Below are 21,141 nucleotides of genomic sequence, written 5' to 3'. Positions count from 1 at the left end.
GGTTTGGGGTAGATAACAATCAAAATTTCCTCCACCTTTGAGAGTCCATGATTCTATTGACACCACATTGTAACCAAAGAAACCAAATGCACAGAGATTAACACAAAGAGGAAGAAAAATAACATGGAATTAATCTCTTGACTTAGAACCACCCAGTCTACGTAACAGAGATTTCTTTATGACCTTAGCTCATATATAGTTTAATAGAAATAGAAAAACTAATAGCACTGACTTTTTTTTATTGCAACAATATGGGCACAGCTGAGGCCAATAAAAAATTTTGTGTTTTTCAATTTTCCATTAAAAGGAAGTTTGACCCTCATTTAGTTTATATTCTAGTAATCCATAGTCCCTTCCTCTGATTATGGCTCCTCGTATGTTAACAGATTTCTTTCTGTGTGCTTGTCATTTCATTGCCACCTAGTGGAAAATCCAGCTGATATTGTTAATATGGTTTATAATGCAGCAGGCTAATTTTATCTCCAAAAAATTGTCTTCACAGTCAGTATTCAAAAATATTCCATCAAATTACACCAAAGGGTTTTAAAGAGAATTTCCTATGGTTATATATACATGACATAACTATTTCTTTTGTATTTATTTCATACTTACAAGTGAAAGATATTTGTAAAAGGTGTATTTGTCAAAAAAAACAACTTAATAAGCAAACCTAATAGTTTAGATATTATGCATAGTAGAGTATGCATTTCTTAAATCACTGAAAAATAACTTTCCTACAATATTTCTTAAATACCAAAAAGAATATTAACCACAACCTCCTAGTTGATTTTCCCATATTATCTTTTATGAAAATTTCATTGTTTCTGTATGTGGAGATTAGTATTATTTAATTCTATGGAGTAGAAAAAAGGACAGATAACTTCTCTATCACTAGTTTTGACAGTTCTTTCTATTTGCTCTCACATTTTCTCTGAATTTAACAAAAATAACATAGAGTAGCACTCTTGAAATATACTTTTAAAGGCCACTATATCTTCTGATTATTTTCCACAGTGGTTTATTTTGAATAAGCATAGGTAAAAAGAAAAAGGTTTTGAATCACGTATTTGTAAAGCCACATAAACTTGTATCCTTCTTTAAGCCCAAACCCCTAGTGTACATCCCTGAAAAAGGAGAAAGGCTAACTTTGTTTTCTAATAGAGCTGTACCAAATAACTCTCCTAGGCAATCATGCTGACAACAAACAATAAAGAACCTGTCATAAAATAACCTGTTTTTATGGTATGCTGCCAGAAAACTGAGTTTGCAGTGGGATAAATTGCACCATCCTAAAATATGGGCACAAAGGAGAATAGGAAATATGGGATTTATTGCTTTAAAATCAAACTATCAATGTATTACAGCAGTACATTGGGAAAAAATATAAAATGCTCTGAGCCCACTAAATAACCATGAATGATGAGAAGATGTTTGAGTTGTAGATCACGTGAGCAGCTATAATGCAAGCTTTATGAAAAACCTCTTGAAATTGGTTTCCTTTTCCAATTTAGAAAAGAGAAAGGGACACAAGATAGGAGAGATATGAGAAAATCACAAACAAGTACAATATAAATGAGTCTTTTAGCATTAGTGCTCCGTCAAATGTTTCAATTGCATTTTTTATTATGCATTTCCTAGGGCTACCTTCTGACATTTGTTAATACCTTTAGAAGGGATGTTTGCTTTTGATTTATTTGCTGAAGAAAAGCCAGTGTTGATCCTGAGAAAAATATTCAATTAATCTAGAATGTCAAAGATTAGAATGAATCCAATTTCATGAAGAAAAATTGAAAAATATACTCTTCCTTATTTTTATATTATTGGCACATTTCACTCCAATTTAAAATTTCTCACACATTAATATTGACTATTTGCTGTCTCCAGATGGAGGGAAGGGTGCCCTATCGGTATACTTCTACCTCCCAGAATATATGGATACTATGACTCATCACTCTCTAAGTCTTCTAAGGAACATATGGTCACTGTTGAGCTTCAGTAATTGCCAGCAACTTCAAATTTCAGCCAAATTGGTAAGAAATCAAAACATAAAACAAGAATAGAAACAAGGGCTTAGGGTCAACTCATGGGCACTTGAACTTGGACTTTGGGGACTTGTATGAGTATTTGACTGTTCTTAGTCTAGAAGAGTAAGGAGCAGTGTGGGAAGACTAATAAACTTGAAAGGAAAGAGTTGATATATGTGGGAAGTCCCTAACGAGAGCCTTTCTTCCTAGAACACTGGACCCTATTTTCTCCTGGATAATGCTCATTCAGCCCCAGGGTTTCTCTGAACATCATCTTCTACAGTAAACATGATTGACCTCCACTCTCATGCCTCCCTGGCCTGATCTGAGTGGGGAGCCTCTTCCATGTGCTTCCATTCACTATCATGATCCTTATCATGTTGTATTGTCATTGTTTACTTATCTCAACCCCTCACCCTCAAGAGACTGAACTGAGGAAAACAAGATCTGTGATTTATTTAACTTTGTATACCCGGTATATAGGCACATGATGGAAGTTTACTAAATTAATAAACAAGTAGGATTAATGTCTGAGAACATGTTTTATACTGTACAATCCTCTTTCTTTAAAAAAGAAAGCATTTAGTTTGTCCTGCAAAGTAAATTCTAAAAAATCTACACAAATCACAAATGCCTTCCAAAATGAAAGTGAGGAAATGCTTCAAAAGGAATGATATGTGGTTATACATATTTCTACTTTTCTCAAAGGAAAGTTAGTTGGCACAGCAGAAAATAGGTAGATTAGAAATTTTATGCCTAACATGGCTTCTTACAAGCCAAGAAATCCTCTTGAAATCACATCTTCAACTGAGAAAGGGAGATAATCCTTTCTATGCTTGCTATTTTATAAAACTGTTGCAAGGATAAAATAAGTTAATGGAATGAAAGCATTTTTTAAACTTTAAATTGGCGTATTAAGGGTATTAAGATGCTTAAAAAGCATAAATGGGTTTTCCTTACATAGAATTTTCTATTTATTTGTCTAATACAGGGTAAAAATTGAGGAATACATTTTGATGACAAGTTTGAGTTTAACATTGTCACTGTCAGTACTTGGCTGTCAGTAGGATTTTTTTTGGCCTATAACTTTGAGCTGTTTTATTTATTATTACTACAACCAACACTATATCATCAAATATGAAACTTTAATGAAGCTTTAGGTTCAAGTCTCTTTTGTCTTTCCTTGTGGGAGAGTGAAAATTCAGTATAAAGGAAAAAAATTGTTCATGCCTGTTTCAATTACTTTTAACATTGGCCATAGCGTACTGACTTTGAAAAGCTCTTTGGTGGACCAGAGGCAAAATATAATATCAGCTGCCAGGTTCTTTGTTGCATGCCCACACATGGCAGAATAAAATAGAGGATAACTGGTCCTAACTGGTCTCCACTCTGATATGAGACTAGACTTAGCAGAAAACCTGCCATCAGCTATAACATTAGCTAGATTATAATATATTGGAGTAATATTGAGACTTAACCACTCTGGCAATCAAAGAGTTTGATAACTTCCATCACATCCAGAATTATAATGATTTGAAATGTTTTACAAGGGATGGCTTAAATGGGTGATGGGTATTAAGGAGGGTACTGGTTGTGATAAGCACCAGGTGTTGTATGTAAGGGATGAATCACTAAATTCTACACCTGAAACTAATATTATACTGTATATTAACTAACTGGAATTTAAATAAAAACTTGAAACTACAAAAAAATGAAATGTTTTTCAAGACCAATGAAACAATAAATCAATTTTTAAGTACTTGACTGATGCTCATTATACTAAAGAGGTGCCTTAAGGTCTCTCTGCCCTTACCCATGGCCCAGAAATGACACAGATACTGCAGAAATTTGGTGTTGTCTGCAAACCAGTCCCATGCCATTGCAACAATCTTGCTGCACAAAATTTCAAGATGGCACAATAGTGGTCCCATTGGCTTTTTAACCCAGCCACTTGAGGTGTGATAACTCATTAGTTGAAGAAATACTTTCTCAAGTGTCTACAAGCCAGAGCAGTAATGTGGCAGTTACAAATTGCTTCCTGTCCGTCACAGAATATAGAAATTTCACACTACCCTTCACACTAATCACAATTCTTCCCTTGAAAATAAGTTATTTGAACAATTCCATTACTGAGTGCCTGATAACCTTTTTCCTTTGGAGAAGTACACAGAAACAATTCAAAATCATTGTATCACCCCTGCTACATGCCATGATATAAGTTTTGTGACTAGAATTTAACAGTTCTGTATGAGAGAGAGAGAGAGAGAGAGTATACGTTGGTATCAGTAGTTTATTGAGCTCTAAATTCTTTAATTTCCCCCCAAAGAACACTTATCCTATAAGATATATTTTTTAAATTCCTGTAATAATATTATAAAATATCCTTTTAAAGGATTGTTCAATGAAAGTTTAACAATTCAAAATGATAGAACTATATGGTATTAGTTGGCACAATTATTCTGTTATTATATAATTCCTAACCTTTATATCCATGGAACTCTACAGCAAAATCCTGAACAGACTTCTAAAATCCTTTACCTTTATAATATGTCATGCAAGACCTACTTCTAAATACATATTGTACCATCTATATACTTGTTATTCTTGTTAATCAGACACCATATGGCTTCCTAACCTTCTCTCTCATACCCTGCAATTAGTATCTCCTACCCTTCTTCCCCTCATCACACACACACACACACACACACACACACACACACACACACACACACACATTTTCACATATACATTTCATCCAAACCAGCTGGTCTCCAGACCTTTGATTGGGCCCACTTATTCTCAACTTCCTTTCCATTTAATGCTCTTTCCCTCAGCTAGATCCTTCTATTTCAAAGTTCATTGCCTTCAAGAAGCACAGAATTCTTGACTTACCAAATCCACCATTCATCTTAACCTTACTTTGAATATTCTCATTAGTTATTTATACACTATGTGTACCACACCAGTACTGGCTTCTTTTACATTGCCTCTGAAGGATTCTGGGAGCTCCAGGTTGGCATGTAACATCTTCCAAGTAGATTTGAAATTCCTCAAGACCAGGAGCCATTTACTTGACTTTCTCTGATTTCCCATTCCATTTGATGCATGCTATGCTCAAAACAGGCACTGAATGCTTTTTGAGTAAGTGCTTGAATGAATTTTGAAAATGAATAACTGTGCATTGCTTCAGACTTGTTCAGATGATTATCAAAGATACCTGAAGTATTCATTTTTAAGCAATCCGGTTTTGTTTTAACCAGCCATAGTGTATGGTTTTATACTTACCGGAACAGAAACTTGAGGATTATCTGCAAGTTTTCCCAGCACAGCAAAGCCATCAACATCAATTTTGCCTCTTGGCTTTATAGGTAAAGATTGAATCCTGTTGCAATCAACAAAAAGAGTAGCACTACTCCTTTCCACACCGATCATGATCTTATGCCACTGGGAATCAAACAAGGAAGGCAAATTTGAAAAGGTTGCAGTTTGGAGACTTCCATCCAGTCCCTTGTATGAAAATGCAACAGATTTTGTTTGGCCATTAATCTTCACGCCAACTTGCTCCTTCCCTGAGGAATCCTGAATCTGCCAAATGGTCCAGTTCTTTTCAAGTGTGTTTCCAGTCATCCGAAAAGTAGTTAAAAAGGAGTATTCTTCAGGCAGACCATTGGGATATAAATGCCTGAGTAAAATTTTAAAACATTAAATAACAGTCTTGTTTTCTGTACCCATGCATATTACCATATTCCCTTATTATGCTTTCTTAGATTCTAGACCTACAGAAAGGCTACAGTGTGAAAAACTATGCCCTGTTTGTTCTTTCATGACTGTCCATAAAAACCTTCAGAAAAGTTCAGTCATTCATGTACATTAATGCTCCGTCCTAAAATACACATTAAAAAAAAACCCTTCCTCATAGCTAAGGAGGGTTCCAATGCCACATAACCCCAACAATATTACTATTTATGCTACCTAAAGAACTCCTGTTCAGCAATTCCTTCTCAGCCAAAAAACATATTCTTGCAAGATTTTTGGCAGCATTTCTTCCACAAATTAAAGAAGAGATCATTTGGAATCCAAGTCAGCTCTACTAGTTAATAAAGCCATTTAATTAAAGCAGCTTTTAAATTTTTTATTTTAATATAGTACGTTGTTAGGAGTATTTGTTATTTCCATAATTGCTTGGGTAGTTCCCTCCACAATTATATCCTAGACCCACATATGCATTTTGAGAATCAGTAACCGTATAGACTTGAGAAGCTCCTTCACACTGAGCATGTTAGATGCCATTAATTTTGTTTGGTAAATAATAATATTTGACATTTCTGAAAATAGTTATGGACCAGGACTCAAAGTCCCAAATAACCTTCCTTCAGGTCAGACTCCTATTAAATACCCCCCTCTTGTGAAAGTAAAAAACAGAAAGGCAAGAAGAAATATCTAAGTGGATGCTGATTTGATTGGTTACAAAATGAATAACATATAAATTTATCATATTGGCATATGTGTTACTGCCAGTTGCATTAAAATATATTGTTGGGGGTCAAGAATTTCTAAACCAAAAAATTATTCAGTTCCAAGAATGTTTAGAAATAAGTGAAATTACTCAACTTACTAAGCTTTTCTATCTTTACGCTGACTTTAACTATAAAACTTTATCATCTCTCACAATAGCATAAATAAACATATAACTTACTTTACTGCAAATATTTTGTACACCTTCAATAAAATGAGTCAACTATGTCAACAAATTTCATTGCTTTGCTGATTTTATAAAAATAACAAAAATATGAAGCTTTTCACCTGAACACCCTTTTAGCATCCAAGTAGTTCTTTTAACCTTAAGTTCTCAAACGACTTTTTTTATTTATAATACTGGGTGAATTCCTTTGTTAGTACACATTCTTAAATGGTCACTGGTGATGTGTATTATACTTATTGCAAAGTTTTCAAGTCATTAAGTATTTGTCAAGTATACAGGAGGTTTTGGGGTGCGTGGGTGGCTCAGTCAGTTAAGCATCTGCCTTTGGCTCAGGTCGTGATCTCAGGGCCCTGGGATCAAGCCCTACATTGGGCCCCTTGCTCAGTGGGGTCTGCTTCTCCCTCCCTGCCCCCGCTCAGGCTTGCTCTCTCGCTCTCTAATAAATAAATAAAATCTTGGGGCGCCTGGGTGGTTCAGATGGTTAAGCATCTGCCTTCGGCTCAGGTCATGATCCCAGAGTCCTGGGATCGAGTCCCGCATCAGGCTCTCTGCTCCTTTGAAGCCTGCTTCTCCCTCTGCCTCTCTCTCTCTATCTCTCATGAATAAATAAATAAAATCTTTAAATAAATAAATAAATAAATAAATAAATAAATAAATAAATAAAATCTTTTTTTAGAAAAGTATACAGGAGGTTTTAACACATACATTTAAAAAGATTCGGTTTGGAGCTAAAGAAGAAAAAAAAATGTGTGTAAGAACTATTTCCCCAGAATAAAGATGTCTACATCTATTTGGATATTTACTTTTAATATAGATTTTGTTTGACATATTTCCATTGACTTTAAATTTTTCAGAATATGCATATTCCAGAATAACCTCTAGAGAAGAAGTTAAGGTTCATTGATGACAGTATAATATATTGCCTACTGTATAATTATAAAACCTTATAGAAGTTTATACATTTCATTTAAATGACCTCAATTAACTTGGAGCTGGGAGAGAAGTTTTAAAAGTTTTATTCAATGGTGAAATTTGACAAGTATCCATTTAAATTATGAATGTTATTTTGATATTCTTCTCACTTAATGATCTGGATTTAACCAGATGCTTAAAGAATTTTTCTTTTTTGTCCAAATATAGTTATTGTTGGGGTGTGAGCCTTTCATAGAAGAAAGATAAATCTTAATGTTTTGTTCTCTTCCTTAAAGCATTCTTTTTCTAGGTTTTTGTAAACCTATGTTACCAATGTATTTGTTTACAGATGCACTGAGCAAGGCCGTAGAATTTCATCAGCCCCTAGATAAAACAAATCTATTTTGCTCTGATTCCACAAGTCACAGTAACTTGTCTAAGTGACTCTTTTGCAAAGATATCATGAGGTTGACTGAGGGATCTCTCCCAATTTATGCTTCATCTCATCTTCCCTGCTAAATGAGCAAAGAGATTATGTTGAAGGTAGGATAGAACATAATGTCCCCATTTACCTCTGACTTGGTTTTGTAATGCCAAAAACTTTTTTCAAAAAATGAATTGGTGACTGAGGTTGCTAGAAGAACAGTTCATTTATAGACATATTGTTAAATCAAAGGTATCCATCTGCTCTCTTTCTTCATATACACGAAGATAATATATGTTTATGTTTGTGTATATATACAAGTATAATCAAAATTATCATGTTATTAATCTTTTAAACTAGGTAATACAATTTGTCAATATAAGAGAAGAAAGTTCCTTTCAGTGTTCAAATTAATAAAATATATCTGTATTTATACATACTTAAGACCTTTTAGAAGTCCTCACAAGTCTAATAGCAGTTGGTAGCATTGTCTTTTTTGAACACCTGAGAGTCTGTTCTTGCAAAGATGCTATGCACATCGATAAGTAAACTTGACAGCATACATAATGTAAAAGAACCTGGATCTCTAAATGATTTATTTCATTATGTTACAATCTGCACAGAGTACCTTAAAAGAAGAACTGTAAGGGTTTGAATAAAAGATAAGAAGACGTTAGACCTTGAAATGGTTGTTTATGACCTTAACCCAAAAAAGAGCTAAGAATTGTATTTGTTAAGGTAAACAAACAAAAAATGTTTAGAAATTTGAGTTGAGAATATGGTACTATTGTCTAAATAAAGAATAAAAAGCAAAAAATTATGTCTCATAATCTTTCAAAAAAATTGAAAATAGGAAGGTAAATTGTGACTCTATCACATCAGCTTTATACGCCGTATTCTCATTTCCCTACCATGAAAATCCTGTTAAGGTTTCTTTTTCATTCCCTCAGAACCTATATTCTCCAGTATAGAAATTTCCTTTAAACCAAGACTACTCCCTGCATGGTCTGAGAGCAATTCCAGCCCCTGCTTTTCTTACCACCTGGTTTTTGAATGAGTAGGACTGAGAGCGCAGCTTGAAAAGAAAGAATCCATTAAGGAGAAAAGGCTCCCGTCTGCACACACTCCTTCTAGTGCTCTTCACTACTTGAATGAATACTTAACTAATACTGCTGTGTGCCAGGCTCTGTCCAAACCCTCTCCAACTTATTAACATTTGCTCCTATGACACAGTTATTATCATTCCTAATTTATGCTGAAGGGACTGAAACAAAGATAGTGTAAGTACTTGCCCCAAAGTACACTTTATTACCTATTTGAGACTCCATTTATTTCAGTGCTCTGCCTCTCCCCTCCTCTTTTTATTTCTTTCTCCTACTTTTTTCTACTTCTGACCTAATTCTTTTTTCATCTTTTATTAAACTTTGCCAGTAAAGCAGAGATTTTAGTCTTTGGGGGGCAGGGAGTCAAGGAGATAAGAGAATATGGGAAACTGGTTATATACTGAGAAAAATATTTAGTGACAGCTCTAAGCACTTGGAGAAGAGCAACAGCAAAGATGAGCAGGAGGTATGGATTTATGTGGCCTCAAGTTGGTCAATATCTGAACTTAGAGTTGGTTAATGACAGTCCAGATTGTACCTCAAATTATAGAAGAGAGAATTAGGTTAGCATTGGGGGATCTTGCATCATGTTTATTTTATTAAAGAAAGAAAAGAAATAGATGTTTTTAAAGCTTATTTAAGAATACAACTGGGGCTAGACACTGGGCATGGAGAATACTTTTTTTTAAAAAAGAACACAACTAGCACTTCTGTGCATGAAAAGAAAATATAAGCAAAAAAAAAAGTCATTAGCTGTTATCATGCCTATAATCTTTCCAAATGTGAATAATTTTCCAGGGTCAGTATTAAATAGTGGTTGAAGCACCATTCTGCCTGAATTTCAGTACTTCTAGCACCTCCTAACCCTGGGACCTCATGTAAGTAACTTAAATTTTCTGGCCTCAGTTTACTCTTTCATAAAATATGGATAATAATGTCTCTACCACAGGGTTGTGATGAGGATGAGACTTAATGTTAATTAGTAAATTTATAAAAAGGGCTTATGCAGTACACTATTGTCATTTTATAAAATATAGTACATATTTAGAAAAAATATGGTTCCTATGTTCCAAATATGAATTTCTATCTGCAGTCTGGCAGTATATCAGAATATTCTAATTTGACCAAAATTTTCATTATTATAAACATTTGGAGCTTTTATAATACTCTTTTGCTATTCTAAGTAATCACTATTTACTTTTACACCTTAATTTTTATCAAAGCCTTAATTTTCTTGTTCATCTATCAAAGGAATCTTAATTCAATTTTTTGCAGTGCAATAAAATATACAATAATTATGATAATTACATAGAAGGTATTTAAGTGGATATAAAACTGAAAATCCTGAAGCTCATTCGTAACAATGGCTTGACTCAACACATACACTAAAGCACCACAGTTATAAATAATTTAAAGGATAAAAAACATAGTTCTAGAGAAGGAGGTAAATGAAGTGGAGGATTTTTAAATTATTATGACTACCATTGCTTCGGTTATCATTATTCTAGTTTTGCTTTTGTTTGATTCCTGCCAGAAGCCAAGAAATAGATGTATGGTTCGATTTCAGCACCAGGACGCTTGAACAGCACCATTGTGAGTCTTCTAACCACTCCGCGGTTCCTAGTTAAATTTATGCTTCAACTCTGGCACTTTTCACAGAGGGTCCTTTCAGCCAAAACCAGACAAATTATACAAAAACAGAGAGCAAAGTAATAAGAACATGTCCTGAATCAATGTATAATGGTTTCAGTGATTTTTTTCTCCCTGGAATGAAAAGTAAATTACATACTGAAAACATGAAGAGTATGCACATATTTAGACGCTGAACACTGAAGTAGATAGGTAAATATATTTCTTCATCTTCAAATAAAATCATGATCTAGGAAACATTGAGCATGAGAAGATTTTCTAACATTGCATAGCTTTTCATTTTTTAAAATGCTTTTGAGGCAGATAATTAGATAAAATATTTTTATATACCTTGTTGGAATCCTGAAGTCTACATTATTTCCCAATTTGTAAGCCACTTGTAATGCAGTTGATCCTACTACCCTCTGAATAGCTCTTCTAGATGCTGCTTTATCTACCTGGAACTGAGAAATCAAGTCAAAGCCTACAGAAAGGGAACACAAAATAAAAAGTCTAAAATGAGATTGGTTATATTCCTTTCCACAACCTTTCCAAATAAAAGAATATATCAGGTAGGTTTATAGAAAGAATGGATTTTCAATATGATACAAGACTACTTGCCTGGTAAATCATCTTGACCAATCCTGACTTTTGGACAGAGTTCATTTCCACCATTAGAATTTGAATTAACAGGGAACCCTGCAAAAGAGATAGCATATCATCCTACCCCAACCCCTACAAGGACCATCAAGATATATCAATAACAATAAGAGCTGAACAACTATTTAAAGGAGAATAATATGCCAAATAGCTTGCTTATAGTGTATTTGGCTTTAACTCAATGACTCTATGATTATAATTAATTCATCTTCAACTCATCCTGGAAGAGAAACAAGGTGTGAAGTTTTAATAATTTGCACTGGGAAAATGTTCCTTTGAGAGAAGTTAGTAATTTGTTCCTTTTGGAACCAGAGCTGTACAATGTTCTGAATGGCAGAGCGTCAGATGCCTGTTTGGAAAACTTTTGGTGGCTTGGACTAGAAAATATTCCTTAAACACCACAAATTTTAGAATTCCTAAGAGAATCCAGAGCCAGCCTTGAGCCAGTTAATGGGACTTCTAGAGAGTGGAGTTCTCAGGGAGTTTGGGGGGAAACTTGGGATTCATTAATACAAAATAAAATTTATAGGGTGCTTTTAATTTTACAAATTCTTTCCAAGAGATCAAAAAATGGTCCCAGCTAGACTATTGCTAGCATCCTAGAATGGGTAAAAGTAATGAGAAAAAGAAAAGAATCATGAAAATGATTAAACCCTTAATTCAATGAGAAATCCTAGAATTAAATTGGGTGCTCCTTACACAGGTGGAAAGTTGCAGGGAGAAAGTTTTTAAGAAGGCTTCTTGTAACTGTCCAACCCCAGCACCCTGCTGAGACTCACCTGACAACAGAGACTTCCAGACTTCAGAAAAAGCATTTTCCAGCTACAAGTTTTGGTTCAGCCATCCCAGTATATCAAAATACTCTTTACATCTCCATTGACCCCAGGTCATTCATCGATCCATTCATCCACCCATCGGTCCACCCACCTAATATTACCAATCATCATTGAACCAAGTAGGCACTGTGCAAGGCACTAGAGTACACAGCTTGGCTTTCCTGTCAATTGTGATCACACCCAGGACTTCTCTTCTATACCCAACACTGCCCACATAAAACCAGCCATGGAGTAATCCCATGGCTAAAGCAGGATTGAAGAGTGAGGCCGTGGAGGCCTATGGATGTTTCACTCAGTTCTCACTCAGCCACAGCCCTGCCTGATCCTTTCTGAGAACAAGTGATATTTCAAAATCCAGAAACTGTGGCCTTACTTGGGCGACGCTTGACAGCAGCAGATGCCCAAGATCCCAGGAAACTGCATACAAAGAAGAAAACTGGAATTTTCCTAAAGAGGAGAAAAGAAAATAACTCAAACAGGAATCCCTCCAGATGGGGACTGCTTAAACATTTTGAGATATGGTAAACACAATTAATGTAGGTGATCAAATCTCAGTACAGTTTTTTTTCCATTTGACTTTGAAATCTTGAGAGATTTAATAAATTCTCACGTTTCCAACTCCTACACTAAAACAATAATGAGACTGCCATTTGCTCTATCTCACTTTCTCCATATCTACCTATTTCACCATTTCTGCATCTATTTCCTTGTCTATGTTTTCCTTCATCTTAGTATTTCTCCTTCTTCACTTTAATAGCTCTCTCTTTCTCCTTTCTCTGTCTCTCTCCTGTTTCTTATGCTTGTTCTCTTGTCTCATTCTCATCTGTCTCCCTGTCTTTCTCTTGTCTGGGTCTCTGTCTGGGTCTCTCTCTCTTTCTCCTCTCCCCTCTCCCATCTCCCCTCACCTCCTCTCATCCTACCATCACTGCAGAAACACAGACCCTTTGTTCTAAGGGCCCCCAACCCAGTCTCCCCACCACTCTTTCCAATGTCAAGGACTTACCAGAAGTTCTTCATTTTCCCAACCGGTTTTCTTTTGTACCAACAGTCCTAGTGATGAAGGGGTTGTAGGGGAGGGAGGTCAGTGCTCCCCCCAAGATCCCTTCACTGTCACCCCAGAACTAATGGGTTCTGGACTCAGCGTTTGTTCCTCCTGCCCTTGTAAGGGCATAAAGCAAAGGGAATGAACCAGAGGCATCTGGTGACACTTTAAACCACAGCAGAGGGAAGGGGTGGGGAGAGGCGGCCCTGTGAGACCAGGGCTAGCCAGGGGTGTGTCCTCAAAGCTAACAAGGTTACACTGAAGGAGGGATAAGCAAGGGAAAGTTTGCTGAAAAGAAAAAAAATCAGGATGTGGAGAAATTCACCAGAAAAATTCAAGCAAGCTGCTATAGGAATACAGTGGAAGCTTTTAGAACTGCTATAGGAATACAGTGAATGAATGCTTTTAGAGGACTGAGGTAAAGAGGGGCTCACTGGAAAGCAGAGGTGTGGGAACTCATGGGCGCCTTGGTGCACAGCCAACCTAGATTTGTATCTCCATTTGTTCTGATGCATACTAGTTGTATGTTTGGGGGCCAGTTAGTTAATCTGTCTGTAACTCAGTTACCTTAGATGAAAAGTGGGTTTTAAATAGTCACCTAAAACAATTGTTTTGAGAATTAAACAAGATAGCAGAGAATCTAATTCCTGGCTCAGGGGAATAGTCATTGTTCCTCATCATCACCCTCATTATAGCTAATATAACTTCACTCTTTGCCCCCCTCTGTTGAAAATGCTTGAAGCATGATAACATTTGATTCTCAGAATACTATAAAGTAAAACTAAAATTATTCTTATTCTACAGGTGAGACAGCTGAGGCACAGAAAATAAAGTAACTTGTAACTTGCTCAAAGTTGCACAGCTAATTAATCACTCAATACATGCCAGTTCTCTGTACTTCATGGCTAGAAATCTTGGTAAAATGTAACATCAAGCCCCCTAGTTTTTATTTTTTCTTAAACTCTATAATTACCAGAGCTAAGCAGAATATCTTGGGAAATAAGCACCATATTATCCTCTATGAACAAGTTGAGAGCATGTTACAAGGAGCACAGACCTGAAGAGAAGGGTTTTTATCAGAACCACGTCCTCTCCAGAACCTGAGTACTTCAAGAGAGAGCCTCCACCCTGTTCACCTGGGATGGTCTGTTTCTTGTCCCATCTTGGGGGACATCAGTGTCCACTCCAGAAACAAAGACTTTCAGGCCCAGATGATCCAATGATCTTAATAAGTTTTGGTGTCTAGTGTGAAATAGTATTGTTTTCTTGAAATTTCTTTAATTCTTAAATCAATTTAATTTTTCAATTGCAAAATAAATGGTATTATTTCTTATTTTTTGTTTGTTTCTTTAAAAAAAAAAATCCTTTCCTCTTCTGCTTTCCTCAGCTCGAATGAGAATTTGTTTCCCCTGATGAGCTGAGAACCAGGTAAACCTGAACTTCCACACCCTTTGTTCCCCTTTCCCTTTCTACTCATGACCTACCTGTCTCCCCCCTGGCATTAGGACACCCATTTCCTCATGTTGTTTGGGGCTCTCCACAGGGCCCTGTCATTCTCCTTCCATCTATCAAAATTAGGATTCCCAAAGGTAGCCATTTTGGCTGAGTCACAGAATTATAAATGGTCCTAGCCTAGCTTTTTCTTGAAAGTTGACTAGGGCTTATGTAAATGGAACAGTTTATTAACCCAAAAAACCCTGAACTTCCAATGGTAGGACTTCAGAAGAGAAACTGTGCAGCTGGGGACCTCCCTGAAATCACACAAGGTAGGACAGCCCTAGATCCACAGGGGAAGGGGCATTTTCCAAAGGGACCCTCTCCACTTAAGTTTTTATTTGTAGTACAGATCCTCCAATACTATTTACTGTGGGAAACAAGAGAGGCAGATTTTCCCATATAATTCAGTGTTTGAGAAATCCTTTTGTTAAGTGTTTTAAATGTCTCACTTCTGCTTTAGTCCCCTCCTCCTCCCACTTTGAAGAATCCTCTACAGCTAGAATAAGAAGGCAAATGAAGGGGGATTTTTAATAAAAGATTTTTTTAAATGAGAAGAAAATAGGTTTTCTCATAAGCAGTTTGGCTTTATTCCAGCTTGGCAGTTTTATGTAAGATGATGAAGAGCAAGTAACAGCTCTATTAAGAAAGAATGTAAGTCCAGAGAAAACAAGATCCCTCTCTCTCTCTCTCTCTCTCTCTCTCAAATACACACACACACACACACACACACACACACACACACACATTTAAGGACACTTTTTGCTCCCTTTTCCACTCCTGTTTTGTATTAATCGTATTTCATAACTTGACATGAGAGTCTCACAGGGAGCAGTGCAAATCCACACTCTCTGGCCTGGGTCAGATTGCACCCTAAAACCAGACACAAGCTTTTTCATCACTAACATTGTTCCCTCACTTTACTTAACAGTTTTGTTCCTGAAAAACTATGTGAAAATGAAATCTGATCAATTATATAAGATGCACTAAGACAGCATGATATTTTAAAATTATCCATTTTGTAAATAGAAGTATTTTATACAGAATAATTATGCTTTCATCCCTTTTTACTCCCTCCCTTCCCCAACACATTCTGCTCTATACAACACACCACATCTTTCCCTTTCTAGAAATCCAGAATTTTATTTACTTACAGTTTATATCAGAGAATATCATCACAAATAATCAACTTTCTTGATCATCAACTCTCTTTCACTTGTGTACCCAATCATTCAGCAAACACTTATTGAATGACTATATGTACCAAATATATAACCACTCTTACTGAGTGCTAGGAGTTGAGGAGACAAAAAACTTTGCCCCGAGGAAGCTCACAGCCCAGTTGGGAAGTCCAATATGAAAACGACTGCAAAATAGTGAGGGAATGAGGTTGCAGTGTCACTGAGAACCAGTATGAACTCAGTCCAGGAGCATCAGGAAATTTCTCATAAAGAAAGTGCAATCTTAAAGGATGAATAGAAGCCTACCAAGAGAACAAGTGGGTACAGTACATTCTGGGCAGAAGAAAGAGAAGGTACCATGACAAAAAGGTAGAAGAGAGTATTTTAGGAACCCCAAGTTTAATTCAGGAACTCTTTCATTTGGTAAATATATGTTGGTGGCTCTTCTACCATGAACCTTGAACTGGTCTCAGCACAGAGGTACAGCACAGAAAGACCAGTTCCCTGCCCCCACGGACTTTACAGCTGGTGGGGAGAGAGATACTAAATACATTTACAAGAATAGACATGGTAATTTGAATTGGAACTGTTATAAAAAATATACAGGGGCACGTGGGTGGCTCAGTTGGTTAAGCAGCTGCCTTCGGCTCAGGTCATGATCCCAGGGTCCTGGGATCGAGCCCCGCATCAGGCTCCCTGCTCCTGGGGAGCCCACTTCTCCCTCTCCCTCTACCTGCCACTCCCCCTGCTTGTGCTCTCTGTCAAATAAATAAAATCTTGAAAAATATATTCAAAAGTGGGCAATGTGTATTAGAGAAAGGCAGGGGTAGGTTTAGAGGTTGATGAAGAGTGAGGGGTAAGGAAAGGCTCTGAGATGATAAATTTTGAGTCAGACTAGATGAGAATCCAGAGACGAGACTGATGGGGTAGACTGGAAAAGGAGAGGAGGGCAGATGGAACTACTCGGTATTTAAGTTTAGCAACCCAGTATATGGTGATGTCGTTTTCTGAAATGACAAGTAGAAGGACCGTGGGGGAGGTGCTGAGGAAGGGGAAATTGAAAACCTTTGAAAGAGTTTGGACTTTATTCTGGCTATTAAGGGAGCTGGATGAAGAGTTTGAGGCCAAAGATAACTTTTTAGATATGTCTTCAGAAAAATGGTTCTGGCATTGCTGAAGGATGGATTGAATGGATTTGATAAATATACACAACTGAAACAAGTATCAGAAGACAGTACTTTATTTTTTTAAATTTTATTATGTTATGTTAGTCACCATACAATACATCATTAGTTTCTGATGTGGTGATCCACGATCCATTGTTTGCGTATAACACCCAGCGCTCCATGCACTACGTGTCCTCCTTAATACCCATCACCGGGCTAACCCGTCCCCCCTCCCCCGTCCCCTCTAGAACTCTGTTCGTTTCTCATAGTCCATAGTCTCTCACAGTTCATCTCTCCCTCTGATGTCCCCCCCTTCATTTTTCCCTTCCTTCTCCTAATGTCCTCCATCTGTTCTTTATGTTCCACGAATAAGTGAAACCATATGATAATTGACTTTCTGTGCTTGACTTATTTCACTCAGCATACTGTACTTTATCTATGTAGAGCACTTTACATAGATATGTAGAGCACTCTATTTTTCTGTTTTATTCTATTTCATTTTTTATTGATGGTGACCAACTCATTAAATTGATTTCAGGACCAGCTAATGGGTTGCAACCCATGGTTTTAAAAACATTGTGTTAGGGGCGCCTGGGTGGCTCAGTCGTTTCAGTGTCTGCCTTCAGCTCAGGTCACGATCCCAGGGTCCCGGGATCGAGCCCCGCATCGGGCTCCCTGCTCGGTGGGAAGCCTGCTCTCCCTCCGCTTGCCGCTCCTCCTGCTTGTGCTCTCTCTGTCAAATAAAATCTTCTTAAAAAAATAAAATAAAAAAATAGAAACATTGTGTTAGAATACAGTAGGCACTAGATATGTCAAGATATATCTTTCCCCTTATTTCCTGGCATAGGGCACAATAGTTGGGACATTCCATAAAATTCATAGAATAGTAGAGAAGGCTCCTTAGTTTTAACACAATGATATTTTTTTAAAGTATTCTTTTGAAGTGAAGTTACCAAAAACACAACTTTTCTTAAAGATGCCATGTGTCCCACATTTACTTTATAGATTAAAACTAAGAAGACCCCCTTTTAAAATTAGCTTTCTAACAGTGTCTAGTTGTTAGCTTTCTTCTGTATGTCTTGTCTTTAAAAATAAAAGACTCGAATACCTAGTGACACAGAGCAGTTGTGTGAGGATGCTGAAAATTAGCCTCAGCTAGAGCTTGAAATTTATCAAAGAAATCTAGCTGAGAGGCTGATTAATAATCAGAGAGTTGCTAAAACTAGGACTCCCACAGTTTTGCATTAAGTTTTACTGTAAAGAAATCTCACCACAATCAAAACTCTATTTTTAATCTGCTTATTTTGGTTCTATACTTGTAATTGTAGCCTAATCATATATAGCAAGCAAATAGGGCCTCATGATGATAGCCATTTCTCTCTGAAATTACTCGCAAATAACTGTGTTCTTGCCATGGACCATTAATACAAGAATGTGTTATTTAACATAAACACCACCCCCACCTCCAAGCTTTCTGGTGTATTACTTTTGCTTTCTCTAAAATTGAGCATTTGCTTTACCCCAAGGAAGGGAGAGATCAAGTCCGCTCCACCACACATGTGCTTCCAACACGTGTTTCTATATTTGCTGCCTTGCGGCTCTTCAATGTGTAGCAGGGGATTCATGTCCTAAGCCTCTTTTGCATCTTCCAACCCTCACATACTTATCATTCAACATATTTTTCTACATGCCGTAAACCTCCTTTTCTAACATTGGTTCCCAAGCCTCAAAATCACCTGAAGATAAAAACATATCTCTGGGCTTCACCCCCAGAGTTTCTGATTCAGGAGATTTAAGGTGGGTCTGAGAATTTCTTTCTTCTTCTTTTTTTTTTTTTTTTAGATTTTATTTATTTATTTGACAGAGATATAGCGAGAGAGGGAATACAAACAGGGGGAGTGGGAGAGGGAGAAGCAGGCCTCCCGCTGCGCAGGGAGCCCGACACGGGGCTTGGTCCCAGGACCCCGAGATCATGACCTGAGCCAAAGGCAGACGCTTAATGACTGCGCCAGCCAGGCGCCCCGAGAATTTATATTTCTAACAAGCTCCCAGGTTGATGCTGGTACTGCTGGTCCAGTGAGAAATGCTGCTCATAAGATAAAGTTTTCAACTCTATTGAACTACCCCTCCTTTTTATAACTGATATGGACTTGCAGACTGAAATTTTTTTAATAATTGCTTGCAGAATAACTTTTTAAAATAAATATCAGATGCACCCATAAGACAGATCTACTGGGAACTTTCACACTTATGAAAACAAGTTGTACTAATGTCTTTACATTATATGTATCGAGGAAATTTACTTGGCAGAATGATGTACAGAAACCAAGCCTTCCCTTCTGCACTATTCTCATTTATCAAGCAAAATATATAAAATGTATTCCTGAATCCATGTTACCTTTATCAATAAAATGTAGAAAGATCCTTCATTCTGAAATCACTCTTTCTCTTTTACCAAAGAACCCTTAAGTGAACATCATTTTATGTTGCATCCTATGAAATTTTATATGCATTCACTAGCTTTCACACGCTGGGAAAATGTTTGTCTACACTAGGTGGCAGTGTAATCCTGCAATTTGAAAACTGAGCTAAGGGGTCAGACCAGAATTTGATTTCCAGTCTTTAAGTAGATAACTTTGATTTTATGCAGAGATTCCATTCTTGGTTGGTTTCCATATGTATACATTGAAGTAATATAATTGATCCCATTTTAGGGTTATTCTCAGAATAAACAATGCAATCTGATTGTTCAGAAAGTCTATTGAAGGAGAAAGACTCTAAATGGACACTTAAATTTTTTTAAAATTTTAATTCCAGTATAGTTAGCATAGAGTGTTATATTAGTTTCAGGTGTACAATACAGTGATTCAACAGCTCTGTATATTACCCAATGCTCATTAGATAACTATACTGTTAATTCCCTTCATCTAGTTCACCCATCCCCCTACCCATCTCTCCTCTGTAAGCACCTGTTTGTTCTCTTTATGTAAGAATCTGTTTTTTGGCTTGTCTCTTTTTTTCCCCCTTTCCTCATTTGTGTTGTTTCTTAAATTCCACATATGAGAGAAATCATATGGCTTTTGAGTTATTGTTTTAATATATTGTCAGATTCAGTTTGTTAGTATTTTGTTGAGGATTTCTGCATCTGTGTTCATCAGGGATATTGGCCTGTAGTTCTCTTTTTTTGTGGTGTCTATCTGGTTTTGATATTAGGGTAATGCTGGCCTCAAAGAATGAATTTGGAAGTTTTCCTTCCTCTTCTAATTTTTGGAAAAGTTTGAGAAAAATCAGTGTTTCTTTGAATGTTCAGTAGAATTCACTCGGCAAGCTGTCTGGCCCTCGACTTTTGTCTGTTGGGAGTTTTTTTATTTCTGATTCAATTTTATTGCTAGTAACTGGCCTGTTTAAATTTTCTATTTCTTCCTGCTTCAGTTTTGGGAGGTTATATGTTTCTAAGGATTTATCCATTTCTTCTAGGTTGTCCAATTTGTTGGCATATAACTTTTCATAATAGTTTCTTACAATGATTTGTATTTCTTTGGTGTCAGTTGTTATTTCTCTCCTTTCATTTGTGATTTTGTTTGAGTCCTCTTTTTTTTTTTTTTTCTCAAATGAGTCTGGATAGAGGTTTATCAATTTTGTTGATCTTTTGAAAGAACCAGTTCCTGGATTCATTGCTCTGTTCTGCTCTTTGGGTTTCCATATCATTTATTTCCGTTCTAATATTTATTATTTCCTTCCTTTTGCTGGTTTGGGATCTTATTTGTTCTTTTTCTAGCTCCTTTAGGTGTGTAAGGTTAGGTTGTTTGAGATTTTTCTTGCTTCTTGAGAGAGGCCTGTATGGCTATACACTTCCCTCTTAGAACCACTTTTGCTGCAGACCAGAGATTTTGGACCATTGTGTTTTCAGTTTCATTTCTCTCCATGTAATTACTGATTTCTTCTTTGATTTCCTGGTTGCCCCATTC

The 21,141-nt window shown here is 36.5% G+C and overlaps 1 protein-coding gene across 1 annotated transcript in view; it reads right to left on the bottom strand.

The window, feature by feature from the left end:
* The window catches only part of COL9A1 (collagen type IX alpha 1 chain), an 84,573-nt gene extending 71,257 nt beyond the window's left edge, over positions 1-13,316 (bottom strand). The window contains exons 1-5 of the mRNA XM_028097803.2: positions 13,294-13,316; positions 12,664-12,737; positions 11,416-11,493; positions 11,146-11,278; positions 5,310-5,706 (exon numbers count right to left, since the gene is read on the bottom strand). Of these exons, the coding sequence (XP_027953604.1) occupies positions 5,310-5,706; positions 11,146-11,278; positions 11,416-11,493; positions 12,664-12,737; positions 13,294-13,307 (696 nt within the window). The 5' untranslated portion in view covers positions 13,308-13,316. The remainder of the gene's footprint in view (positions 1-5,309; positions 5,707-11,145; positions 11,279-11,415; positions 11,494-12,663; positions 12,738-13,293) is intronic.
* Between the last annotated feature and the right edge of the window lie 7,825 nt (positions 13,317-21,141).

The sequence above is a fragment of the Eumetopias jubatus genome, unplaced genomic scaffold (assembly GCF_037043125.1).
Source record: "Eumetopias jubatus isolate StellerSeaLion01/CBP00866 unplaced genomic scaffold, mEumJub1_p1.0 scaffold_6, whole genome shotgun sequence".
In the NCBI taxonomy this organism is placed as follows: domain Eukaryota; kingdom Metazoa; phylum Chordata; class Mammalia; order Carnivora; family Otariidae; genus Eumetopias; species Eumetopias jubatus.
The sequence above is the reverse complement of the archived record's forward strand: the minus strand, read 5'-3'. Positions and strand labels throughout refer to the sequence as shown.